The following is a 16,721-nucleotide window of genomic DNA, read 5'->3' as shown; positions in this document are numbered from 1 at the left end:
CTGGGAGATTTCTGTCCAGGTAACCAAATAAGATCTCAGGTCATAAAGGTATCGTAAAATGAATCTATATGAATCGAGTTGTTTAATCCAAGTCTTATGAAAAGACACAATCACTTTATATGATGAACAGACTTAATTTAGGCTTTTATTCATATAGAAACACAGACACATAGAGTGCATCGCATATGATAAATAAGGTAAATACTCATTCATGCTAGAACAAACGTCACTAGTTTGCATGCAGTGCTTCCCACAGGTTTGAAATATACTTGCACTGGTAGCCAGGTGGAAATTTACCCACGGCACAAAAAATGGTCAACTACATGTGACAAACAACAAATAATGTGTGATTTTTAACAATATTTTTATTTATTGAAATTCATTTTAAGAATTTTCATTTTTGGGTGAACTATCCTTTTAAATGTTGCACCTTTTCTAGGTCTCTGCAAATTAATTCCTCATTCCAACTGTGTTGGGACTTGGACCATTTTTTTTGACCAGTCAGATTGTTCCACGGAGAGTTCAACTTGGGTATGTTGCTCATTTACTGATAAAAAATAAATGAAAGTTATCAATTCCTAACAATTGCAAATAATTGATGAGATAGCAATGAACCTTGTCCTTATCCATCAAGCACATCTTGACTATGGAGGAGCTGTTGATGCATTTAACTGTTAATCAATTCAAGGCGAGCTCACCTAAAGCTTTTCTGCAGTAATTCTGAAACACTCTTTATACATGTTATTTTATCAATATTAGAAACCTGATCCAGTGAAAATAACTCTAAAGAAACCTTTGCATGGTGGAATGGGAGTGAGCATTGTAGCAGCCAAGGTAAGTCATTTTGTAGCTATTTACAATCAGGTTTCATTTGCTAACTTTAGTTAACTACATTAGTCAAAAGTTGTGTCTGTTAACATTGGTTAATGCATTGTCAACTAACAAACAAACAATGAACACTTGTATTTTTAACTAACTTAAAAAAAGATGAATAAATACTACAAGAAATATATCAATCATTGTTAGTTTGTTAGCTAATGCATTAACAAATTAAACCTTGCCATAATTTTATAGTAATACAATATCAGAGATTATTTTACAATAATCTATATCTATAATCTACAATAGGCTACAGTAATATTATACAAAAAACATTTTGTATGTACTTCCACTGGGAATAATTGATTGATTTACATAAATTCCTCATATACTGTATATCTTACAGGGGCCTGGACAGGAGAAGCTTGGCATTTTTATCAAATCTGTCGTCCAGGGAGGAGCAGCAAATGTGGTTGGTATCATTGTGCAAAAAACAAAAAACAAAAAACATGAGCCATAAATGTCCCTATTTGAATCATATTATTTACTATTGAGTTTTGATGAAGGATGGCAGACTGAATCCAGGTGATCAGTTACTGAGTGTGGATGGCAAAAGTCTTGTGGGAGTGTCACAGGAAAGGTGAAATAATCAGAATATTACTTAATTATTTAGTGTTATTTAAGCCTCTTATGTGCAGTATCTCACAGAAGTGAATACACCCCTCACATTTTTGTAAATATTTTATTATATCTTTTCATGTGACAACACTGAAGAAATGACACTTTTCTACAATGTAAAGTAGTGAGTGTACAGCTTGTATAACAGCGTAAATTTGCTGTCCTCTCAACACACAGCCATTAATGTCTAAACCGCTGGCCACAAAAGTGACTGCACCCCTAAGTGAAAATGTCCAAATTGGGCCCAATTAGCAATTTTCTCTCCCAGGTGTCATGTGACTTGTTAGTGTTACAAGGTCTCATGTGTGAATGGGGAGCAGGTGTGTTAAATTTGATTATCGCTCTCACTCTCTCATACTGGTCACAGTTCAACATGGCACCTCATGGCAAAGAACTCTCTGAGGATCTGAAAAGAAGAATTGTTGCTTTACATAAAGATGGCGTAGGCTACAAGAAGATTGCCAAGACCCTGAAACTGAGCTGTAGCACGGTGGCCAAGACCATACAGCGGTTTAACAGGACAGGTTCCACTCAGAACAGACCTCGCCATGGTCGACCAAAGAAGTTGAGTGCACATGCTCAGCATCATATCCAGAGGTTGTGTTTGGGAAATAGATGTATGAGTGCTGCCAGCATTGCTGCGGAGGTTGAAGGGGCGGGGGGTCAGCCTGTCAGTGCTTAGACCATACGCTGCACACTGCATCAAATTGGGTTGCATGGCTGTCGTCCCAGAAGGAAGCCTCTTCTAAAGATGATGCACAAGCTGAAGACAAGCAGACTAAGGACATGGATTACTGGAACCATGTCCTGTGGTCTGATGAGACCAAGATAAACCTATTTGGTTCAGATGGTGTCAAGCGTGTGTGGCGGCAACCAGGTGAGGAGTACAAAGACAAGTGTGTCTTGCCTACAGTCAAGCATGGTGGTAGGAGTGTCATGGTCTGGGGCTGCATGAGTGCTGCTGACACTGGGGAGCTACAGTTCATTGAGGGAACCATGAATGCCAACATGTACTGTGACATACTGAAGCAGAGCATGATCCCCTCCCTTCGGAGACTGGGCCGCAGGGCAGTATTCCATCATGATAATGACCCCAAACACACCTCCAAGACGAACACTGGACTGACCAAGCATGTCTCAGACCTAAACCTTATTGAGCATCTGTGGAGCATCCTCAAACGGAAGGTGGAGGAGTGCAAGGTCTCTAACATCCGCCAGCTCCGTGATGTCATCATGGAGGAGTGGAAGAGGACTCCAGTGGCAACCTGTGAAGCTCTGGTGAACTTCATGCCCAAGAGGGTTAAGGCAGTGCTGAAAAATAATGGTGGCCACACAAAATATTGACACTTTGGACCCAATTTGGACATTTTCACTTAGGGGTGTATTCACTTTTGTGGCCAGCGGTTTAGACATTAATGGCTGTGTGTTGAGTTATTTTGAGGGGGCAAATTTACACTGTTATGCTGTACACTCACTACTTTACATTGTAACAAAGTGTCATTTCTTCAGTGTTGTCACATGAAAAGATATAATAAAATATTTACAAAAATGTGAGGGGTGTACTCACTTCTGTGAGATACTGTATGTGTTAGGCATGACAAGAACTGATGCACATTTGGAAGTGAAAACTGATTTAATAAAGATCCATTTCAGGGCTGCAGAGATAATGATGCACACTGGATCAGTTGTAACACTGGAAACTCTGAAGTCAGCAGCTGTACATTATGGTTTTCCAGGGGTATTTACCCAGGCACCACAAACAACATCTAAAGGTAGTAATATTAAGCACATTTAATTATTATAATTATGCATGAACCATTTGAAACACTTAAATTAAAAATCAGTCATGTGAGAGCAATGTTTGTATCGCCAATATATAATCTATGGCTTTGAACATATGCATACTTGTTTCATATTTGTTAGATCACGATAATGGTGGACAGTCAAAGCAGAAGTCAAGTGTCTCTGATCTCTGTGACAGTACTGAATCAACAGAGTCTGCTCCATTAAGACCACCAGAAACCTTTAGAAATCAGCACACAATCAGCATACCAAACACAAAACAAAACCAGAAATTACTCAAGAAGAAACTGGAGTATCGTTCAAATCCCAACCTGACATGTGAGTGTTTATACTTGCACATCATTTTTTGTTTGTTTGTTTGTTTTTGGGTTGTTAACCTCTATTTCTATTTCCATCAGATATGCCTGTTGATTCAGTATCCCATGAAAATATAATGTTATCTTTCTCCTCTGACAATTTAATGGATTCTGTGAGTATCATTGATATACTATTTAATATACTGTTATAGTTTTTGTTAATATTTTGAAATAATTTTATTTGTATATATTTGTTTTAATTTAAATTTTAAGTTTTTAAATGTCTGTATAGTCTTTATTAAAGTCCCCCTGCAGCCTTTTCTTTAATAATCAAAATGGCATATTTAAATGTTTTTTCATGTGAAAATAATTTATTTATGCCTTAAAATAGTTTGAATGTAACTTTACACCCTTGCTTCAGTATATTCGGAACCATTAATATGCAAATTAGTCCCCGCCTCCACCCAATCACACAAGTTCGGACTACCTGATCACTCAGTCAGCTGCAGTAAACGATTCACAATGGCAAGTGAAAACTTCTTCCGCCCGGGACAAAGGCTTTAAAGCTGTCTGCATCTGATGTGGATGTGCCAAAGTCCCTTTAAGACAAGTCATTTCACTCGGCGGCCATCTTTGAAACGCCTCTGGGGCATTCAAGTGCAGCTCCTATCTCTTTGAATGGGGAAACATCAAATATTCCAAAACTGTTTGCCAAGCTTTCGATTAAATTTCATATTTGAAATCACCAATGAAATCTGACAACAACTGTCTCTTAAATTTAGTTTCTAAATGCACAAATCATGACTAAAAACGGCATTCTTCAGGCTGGATCAAGCTAATGCGCATGCGCAGTCCTAAAGGCGTGTCTCTTGTGCCTCATTTCAGAGGCACTCATCTGACTGTTTCTATAGGAACCGGAGCTTCTAACGGCCACTGTAGTGACGCAATGACTTTACCAATGGGCGATTGGCTATTATTTAGAAGGCAGGACTTATTCCGCCATATTGAGCGTTGCACTTTCTCCCATTCAAAACAATACGATTGATGCATCTTGTGTTATTCTATAGTCTTTGGATGTGATCAGCATCGACGTGGGGGAAATGGAGGATTCACCACTTAATGCCCCCGCTTATGAGGAGCTTGTGGTGGTTGTGACTCAGGCTGTGGAAAAAATAAAGGTGCCCTAGAATTAAAAATTGAATTTATCTTGGCATAGTTGAATAACAAGAGTTCAGTACATGGAAATGACATACAGTGAGTCTCAAACTCCATTGTTTCCTCCTTCTTATATAAATCTCATTTGTTTAAAAGACCTCTGAAGAATAGGCGAATCTCAACATAACACCGACTGTTCCGTAACAGTCGGGGTGTACGCCCCCAATATTTGCATATGCCAGCTCATGTTCAAAGCATAGTTTCTTACTGTATTCACGGAGACAAGAGCCGTCGTTATTTTCATTATTAAACACTTGCAGTCTGTATAATTCATAAACACAACTTCATTCTCTCCAGCAGTGTAGCATTAGGCATTAGCCATGGAGCATAGCCTCAAACTCATTCAGAATCAAATGTAAACATCCAAATAAATACAATACTCACATAATCCGATGTATGCATGCAGCATGAATGACGAACACTTTGTAAAGATCCATTTTGAGGGTTATATTAGCTGTGTGAACTTTGTTTATGCTGTTAAAGGTAAGCGCGAGCTCTGTGGGCGGGGGAGCGCCAGATTTAAAGGGGCCGCACCATGAATCAGCTCATATTTAATGATGCCCCAAAATAGGCAGTTAAAAAAATTAATAAAAAAAAAATCTATAGGGTATTTTGAGCTGAAACTTCACAGACACATTCAGGGGACACCTTAGACTTATATTACATCTTGTAAAAAAACGTCCGATGGCACCTTTAAATATAAAGTGGCCCAGTGAAAAAGAAAAGTAAGCTGAATGAGCATTTCCTGCAATCCAGAACACAGCCTGCATGTTGTGGCTTACCATTCTTTGCCGATCTGCATAACGGGTTATGTAGATCATGGAAAAAAAGGTTCTCCTCTAGAATATCTAGCTCTATTGTACATAATTACAGCAGCATACAGGGAGCTAAGGAGAATGGTTATGGGATGATGCAGTGGGATAAAGAGGCTTGAAGAGGATGAAGAGGCTTTGGCCCGACGCTTCCCACCAAACCCTGCCACACTACATCTGCTTTGGCGGTGGGTCAGGCTGGTGCGTGCCTGCACACTATGGCCATTAGGGCTGGATTTATTGCACAATACGAAAAATAACACTGAAATCATGCTTAAATGCGATTCTTAGTGCGATTATTATTTTTTTTTATGCGCAGCTTGTCAATGAAGTATGGCTCCAAATGCTAATCCATCTAAAAGCACTGCGAGTTTGAGTCGCAACACGTGTCAAGCATCTTTCCAGACATGAGTAGTATTTATTAACATCTTGTCCAACAAAAGAAAACATTTAATAATTTAAAAATGTAAAAATTTTTACTCCAAACTTACTTCATAACGACAGCGGAGCATCCTTCTATGAGATGATGTGGCTTCTTACACAGAATAAGGCAGTCATGTATTTATGAGTCATGTTTAATCAATCAAAGCATTTCAATCTTCTTTTTATTCAGCTACAGTGATATGACACATGTTATCTTCTTCTGCAGCAGGGCATATTTGGATTTTCTGTGCAAGAACGCCCTCTGGCTTTAAGATGGAGAAGCATTTACTACTGACCACAGAGCCGTACAGCTCTGACAAGCTGCGCATAAAATAATCGCAGCCTTTGCCAAATTGCGTGTGGTTTAATCGTGGTAAATCGTACTCTAATGGCCATCATGCAGGTGTACCAGGCTGACCCTTTGAGGCTGAGAGGGTCGTGCCTGGCGACAATAAAGGGTTAGTTCACCCAAAAATGAAATTTCTGTCATTAATTACTCACCCTCATGACTTTCCAAACCCATAAGAACTTTGTTCGTCTTCGGAACACAAATTAAGATATTTTTTGATGAAATCCAAGAGGTTTTTTTAATCCCCTATAGAAAGCAATGTAAGTACCACATTCAAGGTCCAGAAAAGTAGCAAAGACATCGTTAAAACAGTCAACATGACTACAGTGGTTCAAACTTAATGTTATGAAGCTACGAGAATACTTTTTGTCTGCAAAAACAAAACAAAAATAATGATTTTAGTCAACAATTTCTTCTCTACCCTGTCATTATCCTATGCTATTTAAATTATATAGACAGTGCAGGCTTCCGGGTTCTACATCAGTACGCTTTGTCTGACTTTGAGATGGTGAATAGAAACATGGTTTGTGTAACATTAGCATCACATTATTAGCTGTTTGATAATGTAGTCAAGCCGCAGGCTAATCGTATTAATTACCATTATGTATCCAGTGTTGTAGAGAGCAAAACATAAAACGTCTCGGGTTACAACTGTAACCCTTGTGCAGCTGTCTGAACAAGGGTTGCACATGTGAAACTAGTCCGATCTTGATTGGTGATGCATCATGACATAACTAGTGACGTAGCATTTGATGGCGTACACAGAAGCTACAAATGGACGCCGGCGTACAATAGTGTCAGCTTCTGATAGGTCGAAACAAGTCGCTCTCAGGCATACAAAGGTGTGGCAAAGGGACACAGCATCTCGTTCCCTTCTTAGGGAGCAAGGGTTACAGTCGAACCCAAGGTGTTCCCTTTCGAGGGGGCTCAAAGTCAGGTTGGTTGTCTTCAAAAAACAGCATCCTTAGAAACGCTTTGAACATCATAGAAAGTCAATGGAGAAAGACATTTCATTATAACATCGTAATATACATAATACATAATTCACCAGCTATATTGCTATACGTACCCGATTTTTCCTGTCCCTTAAGGTACTTTTGTGCTCACTGTTAAAGGTGGGGTACGTAGTTTTTCAAAAACGCTGTTGGACATTGTTGATATTTGAAATGAACCCAAACAAACCCACCCCTCTCTTCATTGCTCAGCCTCCAAAACTCACACTCCAATCCTAACCAACCTGCTATGAGTCGGTCTCGAACCCCAGCCCGATTGCTGCTGGCAGGCGAGGCGAGTGCACTATCAATGACGCTAAACACTGTATTCTCTAGCCGTTGTCAGTGCGCAGTGGTTTACCTGCACAACTCTCACTATCTGGCCACTGTTACACACACAATGCGAGTGGATGTCTGTTTATCACAACTGACACACAACAAAATACTTAATGAAAAATACAGCGCAGTTGATGATCGAACGACAAGGAAGCACAAAAAAAATAAACGTACAGTACACAAGAGTAAATACAAACAAGTGTTCATTGTTAGTCGCCAACAGCACAGCAGCTCCAGAAAATCAATGCCACTCAAACCCAGTGTTACTCACATGTGAAGCGGAATCAAAACAGCCTCTGTTTTCAGGCCTTCCCGCTTAGCTTCCTCCAGCGCTGGAAAGCTTTTCTAATATTAACGCGGGTCCTAAAGCGTTTGCCCAGTCATAAACCTTCATTCCAGTGATATTCTTTTGAGCTCTTTTGTATTGTCTCATCTCTCTTTTTGCAGTTTTTTTAATCAAATCTCTCTCTTGCTCATTCTGTCTTCTCAACCGGTTACACATTTATTGTTGGTGTCGGCCCGACTAACTTCCATACAGTGTTTTTGAAAAACTATTTACCCCACCTTTAAAATGCGTACAGAGCATTATACTAATGACCCCACATGTTTGTGACGGAAGATAACGGGCAATTTCAAAATACATTTTTGAGACTTTTGTGCACTGGATTTTTGGGGAGAAAATACTCAGCAATACTGTTGACTGATTAATTTGCACATAGTTTGTCTTAAAGTATATTAAAAACACCACATACACATATAAACAACATTAAAATATTGATTTTCACCACAGGGTGAAATAATAATTTTTTATGGTTTTGGTGCCAGTTTTGTTTTTGTTAATGATGATAACCATGGTACAGATACTGTACATGTTTTTGTTGTTTTTGCTCTGTTGACCTTGCTATCTTATCTCATATATTTCTATATCTCTCCCAGGTGAATCCCAAAAACACTCTTTTAAGCACAGAAACTCATCACAGAGAATATCTGACCCTGCCAGCATCCAAACTGCACAGCAATAAAGTAACCAGAATCACAGAAAAACCTCAGCGTATTCCTGCATTTTCCAGGGATCTGCAAAAGATCAACATTATGGTATTTGTGTGTTGCACTTTTATTGCCATGTTAGATATTTGTGCTTCCATAATCTTTGCATTAGAAGCAGAGCGGGGCTAGTTCTCTCTTTTTCTAACTCTCTCTCTCTCTCTCTCTCTCTCTCTCTCTCTCTCTCTCACACACACACACACACACACACACACACACACACACACACACACACACACACTCTCTCTCTCTCTCTCTCTCTCTCTCCATACATGCACAAAACAACAGAGTGTAAGAACCAGGAATTTTTTTTACTAGTTGATTGTCATAATATTTGACTACTGCAAATGAGGACATTTGACCATTACAAGTATAACTTTGTAATTGACTTGTATATATATTATATATAAATATATATACAGTGCCCTCCATAAGTATTGGAACAGTAAAGACAAAATTGCACTGTTAGCTGTGGTGTCAAGACATCTATAAATATGATTAAAAGATTAATATGAGGTAGAAGTACAGAATGTCACATTTTTTATTGGCTGTTTCAACACAAAATGTTTTACCAACTAAGAAGTACAGCACTTTTAGAGTTTCATCCCTCTGCCTAATGTGAGCATAAGTATTGGGACGGTTTAACTTAAAGCAAATGTAAAAGTGTAAAAGCTAATATTTAGTTGTAAATCCCTTGCATGCAATCACAGGAGTGAGTCTGTGACCCATAGACATCACCAGACTCTTGGATTCACACTTTGAAATGCTTTTCCAGGCCTTTAATATACCCATTTTCAATGGTTGCTTGTTTTGGGAAGTTTCTGCCTTTAGTCTCCTCTTCAGCTGGTGAAATGCTTGTTCAATAGGATTTAAATCTGGAGACCGACTCAGCCAATCTAAGACACAAAATTTCTTTACCATGATAATCTTGATTGAGTTGGCAGTACTAGTGTTTTGTGTCATTGTCCTCTTGCCATATGAAGCATTTCCCAGTGAGTCTGGTGGCATTTTCTGAATTCATTCTTCTGCTGCCATCATTGAATAAGTCATCAATAAAGAAGAGTGAGCCTGTTCCAGAGGCAGACATGCATGCCCATGACATGACACTACCTCCACCATGCTTTCCAGATGAGGTTATATGCCTTGGATCATTTGCAGTTTCTTTTTTCTCCAAGCTTTTTCTTTCCCACTTTGATACATTTTAATTTTTGTCTCATCTGTCCATAAAACTCTGTTCTAAAACTCTAATGGCTCATCTCTGTGGTTTTTTTTTTTTTTTTTTTTTTTTTGCAAATTCTAATAGGTTTTCCTATTTTTGGTACTGATCAGATGTTTGATCTTGCTGTGTATCCTCTGAAATTCTGTTGGTGAAGATTGCGAGACCATCACCCCAGCTTTCTGGAGGTTGCTGGTGATTTTACTAACAGTTGTTGTAGAGTTTTTTTTTTTTCATAGCCCTTGTCATTTGTCCCTCATCAACTGCTGTTGATCTTCTCATCTGACTTGGTCGTTGTCGGTTACCGAAGCTTGCCAGTGACATCTATCTTTTTCAGGACATTCCAAACTGGACATTCCAAGTCAATCTCCAGATATCAATCCTATTGAATAAGCATTTCATCAGCTAAAAGGCAGAAACTTCCGTTGAAAATGGCTGCATTAAAGGCCTGGAAAAGCATTTCAAAGTGTCAATCCAAGAGTCTGGTGATGTCTATGGGTCACAGACTCACTCCTGTGATTGCATGCAAGGGATTTACATTTAAATATTAGCTTTTACACTTTTAAATTTACTTTAAGTTAAACCCAGTACTTATGCTCACATTAGGCAGAGGGATGAAACTCTACAAGTGCTGTTCTTCTTAGTTGGTAAAACATTTTGTGTTGAAACAGTCAATAATAAAATATGACATTCTGTACTTCTGCCTCATATTAATCTTTTAATCATATTTATAGATGTCTTGACACCACAGCTAACAGAGCAATTTTGTCTTTATTGTTCCAATACTTATGAAGGGCACTGTGTGTATATATGTGTGTGTGTTTAAACAAATTCAAATTGTATTGCACCTACCCACATTCACAAAGATTAACTTGCATCTCAGAAACAGGCACATTCTCAAGACAATCTTTGGAGTGTAGAAGGACGCCCTCTTGTGGACAGATCAAGGTACTTGAAGAAACAGCAACAACTAAGCAAATGGAATAGCCTTACAACTATAAGCCCAATGAATTCCAGCTTGTCCAGCATGGGACACAAAAATGGACTCTGGAAGGTCCCGACAACTACCCAGTCCATGCCGCTATCACAGCCGAAACGAATGGATGTTCCCTACTCGCCACAAGCCAACAGTCTTTCATTTAGTACATTCCGCCAGCCTGCGGAGACCCAAATTATGTCTCCAGCACACCATCGGTATCAGCATCAGAGCAATGTGTCACCATCTCAAAGACCACAGCAGGTACTCAAGAAAAAAACAGTTGTCTTCCACTCGTCTGTGAAGACATCCCAGAATAACACACCCTCACAACGCTTAAGTGCTAATCTTGAGCAGAAAGTGGCCGACAAGACTAGTAAGCTCCCTACTACAGACCTGCTGGAACAGGAAGTGCAGCAGCTGCAGGCCAAAGTGCAGCACACCCTACAAGAGAGTGAACGTCTGCGCAGACTCTCTCTAGAGCTGCAGTTCCAGAAGAGACTAGAGGAGTACCAGCAGAATGGTGATGAAGATGAGGATGAGGATGATGAGAGCCATTCGGGGGCAGAACGGAAGTGGTTTCAGACAGGAAGTGATGTAGTGGTGAGTTTTCTTATTTGTACACTGACTGAAACCTCACAATAACAAAACAACTTAATTGTCAACCAAGGTTAAAATTTCTCTTTGACCACACCAGCAATATAAAACACATATCATGAAACAGAGGTATTAAGAACAACATAGAGAGACTCTTAAACACTAAAACACATTTTATTAATGTCATTGTAGAGTAACTGTGAGAAGAATGCAGCTGATCAGCAAAAGGAAGGCCACTTGTCTCAAGAGGACAGTTTGAAAGGTACTGGACTGTATTTTAGAATCAATCACCATTGGTTTAGACTTGATAAATTTTGTCTAACATTGATTTATGTAATTGCAGATGGAATCAAACATGAATATATGGGATACGACAAGAAGTTCTCTTCTGGGTTAGTCTCAACTCTAAACTCATAATTCTTCACAGCAATTCTGCTTTACCTCTCAAAAATAGGGGAGAGTATCATTTTCATTGTAGTGAGTGTTTCTCAGACTAGGTTTGTTTTAATGGTAATTGAATGTCTTTTCAGTTCAATTTAACTCCGTAAAGCCTGACATATTAAGTAATAGTCAGAAAAATCTAACAGTTTGAAGTGGAACAGATTATTGGACCTTTTTAGACAAAATATTTAACTCCCTGCCATTGATTGAATTTTCAAGCTATTCATGTTATCATGTTATACGGTAGGTGGCGCAATTACGCATCTTCTGAAAGGGTATTGAATCTCCGAATAAAAACAGGCGAAGAAGAAGCAGAAAGCAATGCTCATGTCTATGGCTCATGCACGTTGTAATCTTTGAAAAAAAAAAAAAGCATGTTCAGCATGTTTTTGTTCAGGTTTTTTTTTTTTTTTTTTTTTTTATGAAACTTACCCACATTCAGTTGTTGATTAAAAGTGAATGAATGGATAAAATGTTTTTTTTGTTTTTGTTAGTTTAAAAGCATAGGTTCTGTTCTTTCTTTTGACATTTTGCATGTTCAGATATTCATAAAATAATCTGGGGGCCATGAAAGTTTTGTGAAAATGATTAAAAATGTTGGTGGTGGTGACAGGCAACTTTAAAAAAAAAAAAAAAAAAACGCTGGTGGGAAAAGAGCTAAAAAGGTTTGCATACTGTATATATATATATATATATATATATATATATATACACACACATCATATTTGACACATCTGGCTTTTATGGCTCAAATAGTTTGATATTGAAAATATGGAGCTCATACTATTATTCAGAGGCCAAAACTGAGCACAAATATGCAATTTGAAATAATATTTATGGTCAAAAAGTAAGATGAAATTCTGATAGTTTGTAATGTAAATCTTTGAGATCTTTATAAGAGTATACTTACATAAATGCATATAAATATCATTTGTCACTCTATATCTGCCAATAATATGTCCTTGTACGGTTATATTTTAATGCTTATTTTTATGATCATAGCTCTGTAGATTTAAAACATAATGCAATGCAATACAAGGATGATTGAGAGACGAAAAAATAAACATTCCTTAAAAGCTTGTTGGATCATACTTGACAATCACATTTTAACATGATTTTTCTTAAAACTGGTGTATAATCAATAATTTTATTAATTTTTTTTGTTTTAATCTGACATCAATTATTCTGAGATCACAGTTCAATTATATTGAATTATATTGACTGTTTTTTATTGTATGTCCATGTTTTATTGTATTGTTACCCAGAAGTAATATTTCAATGTAATCAGGTGTTTCTTTTATACTCTTACAGTGACGTCAAAAGCTTCAAAACACAGCGAGCCCCAGAGAATCTGACCTTTAAGGAGGGTCAGCGGCTGTTTTCTTTGGCAGTGGTCACTCCCAGTAAAGTCAAAGTGTCCTGATAAAAAGGCAACCCACCAAGATAATTTTTTCTGAAGGCTTCTTGTCTATCATTCAGACAATGTGGTGTCTTAAAACATAGACAGGTGACATAGTTTATCTGAATTCACCACTGCTTTTCACATAGTGCACTGTGTAATAGATATATCCTGTAGGAATATATTAATAATAGTGGAAATAGAATAGTCATCATAGTGACTTTAATGATAGTTGCACTGCTTTTTCCAATGTATTTAGTTGATAGCAACCTGTACAGCCTGCCAAGATCTTCAAAAATAAGCACACTGGAAATAAATAATTCTTTATTGCTTTAAATAACATTATGCGCAAGGATCTGCATCAAAAAATAAACCGTTTTCTTATTTTACACCTTATTTTGTTGATAAAACTGCACCACAATCTGTTCCTGTTCTCTGGTTTCAATAGACCCTCGGCGTATGGTTCTTATCTCATTAATGGCATCGATTCCACTGATTTTTCTGCTCTTCACCAGGTAGCATGCGAGCATCGTCCCCGTCCGGCCAAAACCATGTAAACAGTGCACCGCAACAGCCTGCCAAAATCCAGTAGACAAACACAGAGATGCTTAATAAATATTTGCAAAACACAGATGTGCATAAAGAACTGGCCTGATTTACCTGTCCTCTCGCATTGGCCTCCTCCACTATGGACAAGAATCTCTTGATCTGATCGAATGTTGGGGCGCAGAAGTCGTGAATCCTGATATGATGAAGGGTGAGGTCTGGACAGGTGTCGTGGTAAGGAGGTTTGCGCTCGCTCAGGGTCACCAGATGCTTGACGCCGTTGTTCAGCAGGAACTGATAGTGGGCCGTCATTCGTGGCATTGCCAGTCCTGCCACCTTACCAGGATCCACCCAGGAGAAGTTTGGAGGTTGTGCCGAAGCCATGTTTTTTTTTCTGTTGTGTGAGAAACACTAAAACTTTGGTTACCACTAGGTTAACAAGGCCCATGGTTGCATATCTGCAAGATTAAGAAAAAACATCTCATATTTACATATCTTTCTGCTAAAGTACTGTTTGGACCAGAGTTATTATTAACTACATAAATAAACTAAACAAACAAAAAAACATAAAAATAAATAAAATATGAAGCTGCTTGTCAAGGCAAGATTTTGCATTTTTGTGTAGTTTAACTTGAAGTACTAATTAAATAAAACTATAGAAAAAACTAATAAAATGACAAATACAATAAAATTACTTAAAATAAAAACAGAAAATATAAAATTAAAACCTAAATCCAAAAATATTCATTAAAACTATAAAGCCCAAAGTTCTTCACTGTTTATGCATATGCGAGGAGTGCACATGACGCAAATTTAGTCATCAGAAGAGTACTGTACGCGCACCCGCTGGATTTAGCCCAAAGTATACTTTTTTTTTTTTTTTTTATGCGTAAGCGCACAGTCAAACATGCAGCCTTGCAAAGTATACTTCATTTGAATCATAAGCATACACAGGCGTTCGGCACATGCGCAGTTTTGAGCAATCTCTCGCCACGAGTTACAACCCATGTAATTATCTGTATTCATTCTAGAGTTGTACAAATGAGGGTACTTTCTAACCTCTTCACACAATGTCTTGTCTATGTAGGCCTCCAAAGTCGCTGTAGCTTGCACAAAGAGGTTGCAGGCTTGCCTTTCAGTTTTTTGGCTTGCATGCTTTCCGGTCTGTTCTGTTTATGCAGTTTTTCCAAAGTAACTGGAAGGCAAGCCTGCAACCTTTAGCCAAAAAAGCTCTAATGCTAAGGCTCCGGCTCTGGTGGTACACAGGGAAGGAGACCAGAGGCCGTTTCTTGAATGGATGTCAATGGATGAGAGGCTTCACTATGCTGATTAAACAGCTTTTGTGGGGAAATAGCTAATCATTTAAATAATCAACAGCCTGTTCGCTAATCTTCAGCATGTTTTACACTAAACAATACTTTCGTTGGGAACTATATGTAGATTTTAGCTTGGTAAAAGTGTATTTTTTTAAGATAAGGCAGACTAGGGAATGTTGCAACAGGTAGGACTCATTTACAGCATTACCAACAGCAAACAATAGATGTTGTGTAAAAGCCACTTGAAGGCAAGCCTGCAACCTTTAGCCAAAAAAGCGCTAATGCTAAGGCTCTGGCAGTGGCGGTACGAAGGGAAGGAGTTTTGAACGGCGGGCACTGATGTCACTGCCATTACACAATAGGCTGAGAGGTGCCGCTCGTGATTAAGTTAGCTGTTACACTTTCTCCAATGGTAAGAGATATAGACCCTCTCATCTCCCTATAATATAGAATCTGTGCTATAATATACAATCTCTGTTTTTTCTTCAACTACCGTGAATCGAGGGCACAGTTGCCTCCTTGTGATAAACTAATTACTGCAAAAATATTAAATGCGCACAATTTGAAGTGAATGCCAGACACATTAGAATTACAAATGATGCACCTGCTCATGCCTGAAAAATAAGGTGGATACTGGATAGGTTAGTTGTCACAAGTTTGAAATGGAGCAGCGAAATCTTAGCAGGAAAGAACCTGTTTTTAAAAAAATGCCGAACAGAGGAGGGTCTGCTAGCTAAAAGAGAACGCGACAGAGCTCGTAATAAAACGAGAATCAACGTTGTGTTTTCGGAGATGACCAGAACTGAGGGATTTGAAATGTTGTAAAAGCGACGCAGAAACTGCGTTTATTACTCAGCGGGTGAGTAATGTATTTTAATGAAAAAAAAAAAAAAAAAAAAAATGGCCATAATATGTAGGCTAGCTCATATGTAACAACCAAAACATGTGTTTATGCAAAATGCATGCAGTTTTTTTTTTTTTTTTGTTTTTTAGCAGCAAGATAGTGTACCTTTACATATAGTGCAATTTATAATAGAACCTTAAACTTAATAAATATTATTGTAATTTATAACGCAATATTATAAATAATAATATTGTACCACAAAAAAAAAAATTGCATTACACATTGTATTGTATTTTACATCATATGTTCTTGGTCTACATGATCACCTTCAGGGTAAATTAATCAAGTACTTTGATTGCAAACAGAGGTCATTTTTACCTTGTTTAGTTCAGTGTTGACTCGTGGTCCATGTCAGCAATAAACTGTTCCCTTCTGGACACCCTGATAATCACACACTTCTCCTTTTCTCTAAATACACATGCATTGCTCTATATATTATTTTAACAAATAAAATCTCGGATCTTTAGAACTGAACACGGCAGTTTGGTACATGCTGTACAATCGGACTGTAACAGCTGTCGAGTTCGACCATTGGGTGGCACATGACGTACTAACTTAT

The 16,721-nt window shown here is 38.1% G+C and overlaps 2 protein-coding genes across 6 annotated transcripts in view; one reads left to right on the top strand and one right to left on the bottom strand.

Moving 5' to 3' along the window:
* Positions 1-13,785, top strand: part of LOC125268328 (afadin) — a 25,718-nt gene extending 11,933 nt beyond the window's left edge. The window contains exons 12-23 of the mRNA XM_048190418.1: positions 440-531; positions 760-834; positions 1,226-1,291; positions 1,386-1,459; positions 3,151-3,269; positions 3,421-3,618; positions 3,699-3,769; positions 8,660-8,818; positions 10,867-11,562; positions 11,749-11,818; positions 11,900-11,948; positions 13,309-13,785. Of these exons, the coding sequence (XP_048046375.1) occupies positions 440-531; positions 760-834; positions 1,226-1,291; positions 1,386-1,459; positions 3,151-3,269; positions 3,421-3,618; positions 3,699-3,769; positions 8,660-8,818; positions 10,867-11,562; positions 11,749-11,818; positions 11,900-11,948; positions 13,309-13,420 (1,781 nt within the window). The 3' untranslated portion in view covers positions 13,421-13,785. The remainder of the gene's footprint in view (positions 1-439; positions 532-759; positions 835-1,225; positions 1,292-1,385; positions 1,460-3,150; positions 3,270-3,420; positions 3,619-3,698; positions 3,770-8,659; positions 8,819-10,866; positions 11,563-11,748; positions 11,819-11,899; positions 11,949-13,308) is intronic.
* dusp23b (dual specificity phosphatase 23b) lies at positions 13,704-16,721 on the bottom strand. Of its 5 annotated transcripts, XM_048190422.1 has the most exons (4): positions 16,481-16,721; positions 15,660-15,662; positions 14,057-14,336; positions 13,704-13,971 (listed from the first exon to the last, which is right to left on the bottom strand). In XM_048190422.1, the coding sequence occupies exons 3-4, from the start codon at positions 14,324-14,326 to the stop codon at positions 13,783-13,785; spliced, it is 459 nt and encodes a 152-aa protein (XP_048046379.1). In that variant the 5' UTR covers positions 14,327-14,336; positions 15,660-15,662; positions 16,481-16,721; the 3' UTR covers positions 13,704-13,782. The 5 variants fall into 5 exon arrangements, with proteins under 5 accessions (XP_048046379.1, XP_048046376.1, XP_048046377.1 ...); XM_048190419.1 differs by lacking the exon at positions 15,660-15,662 and having other exon boundaries at positions 14,057-14,400; positions 16,481-16,720; XM_048190420.1 differs by lacking the exon at positions 15,660-15,662 and having other exon boundaries at positions 14,057-14,353; positions 16,481-16,720.

The sequence above is a fragment of the Megalobrama amblycephala genome, linkage group LG5 (assembly GCF_018812025.1).
Source record: "Megalobrama amblycephala isolate DHTTF-2021 linkage group LG5, ASM1881202v1, whole genome shotgun sequence".
Classification (NCBI taxonomy): domain Eukaryota; kingdom Metazoa; phylum Chordata; class Actinopteri; order Cypriniformes; family Xenocyprididae; genus Megalobrama; species Megalobrama amblycephala.
This window is presented reverse-complemented; position numbering and strand designations above follow the sequence as displayed.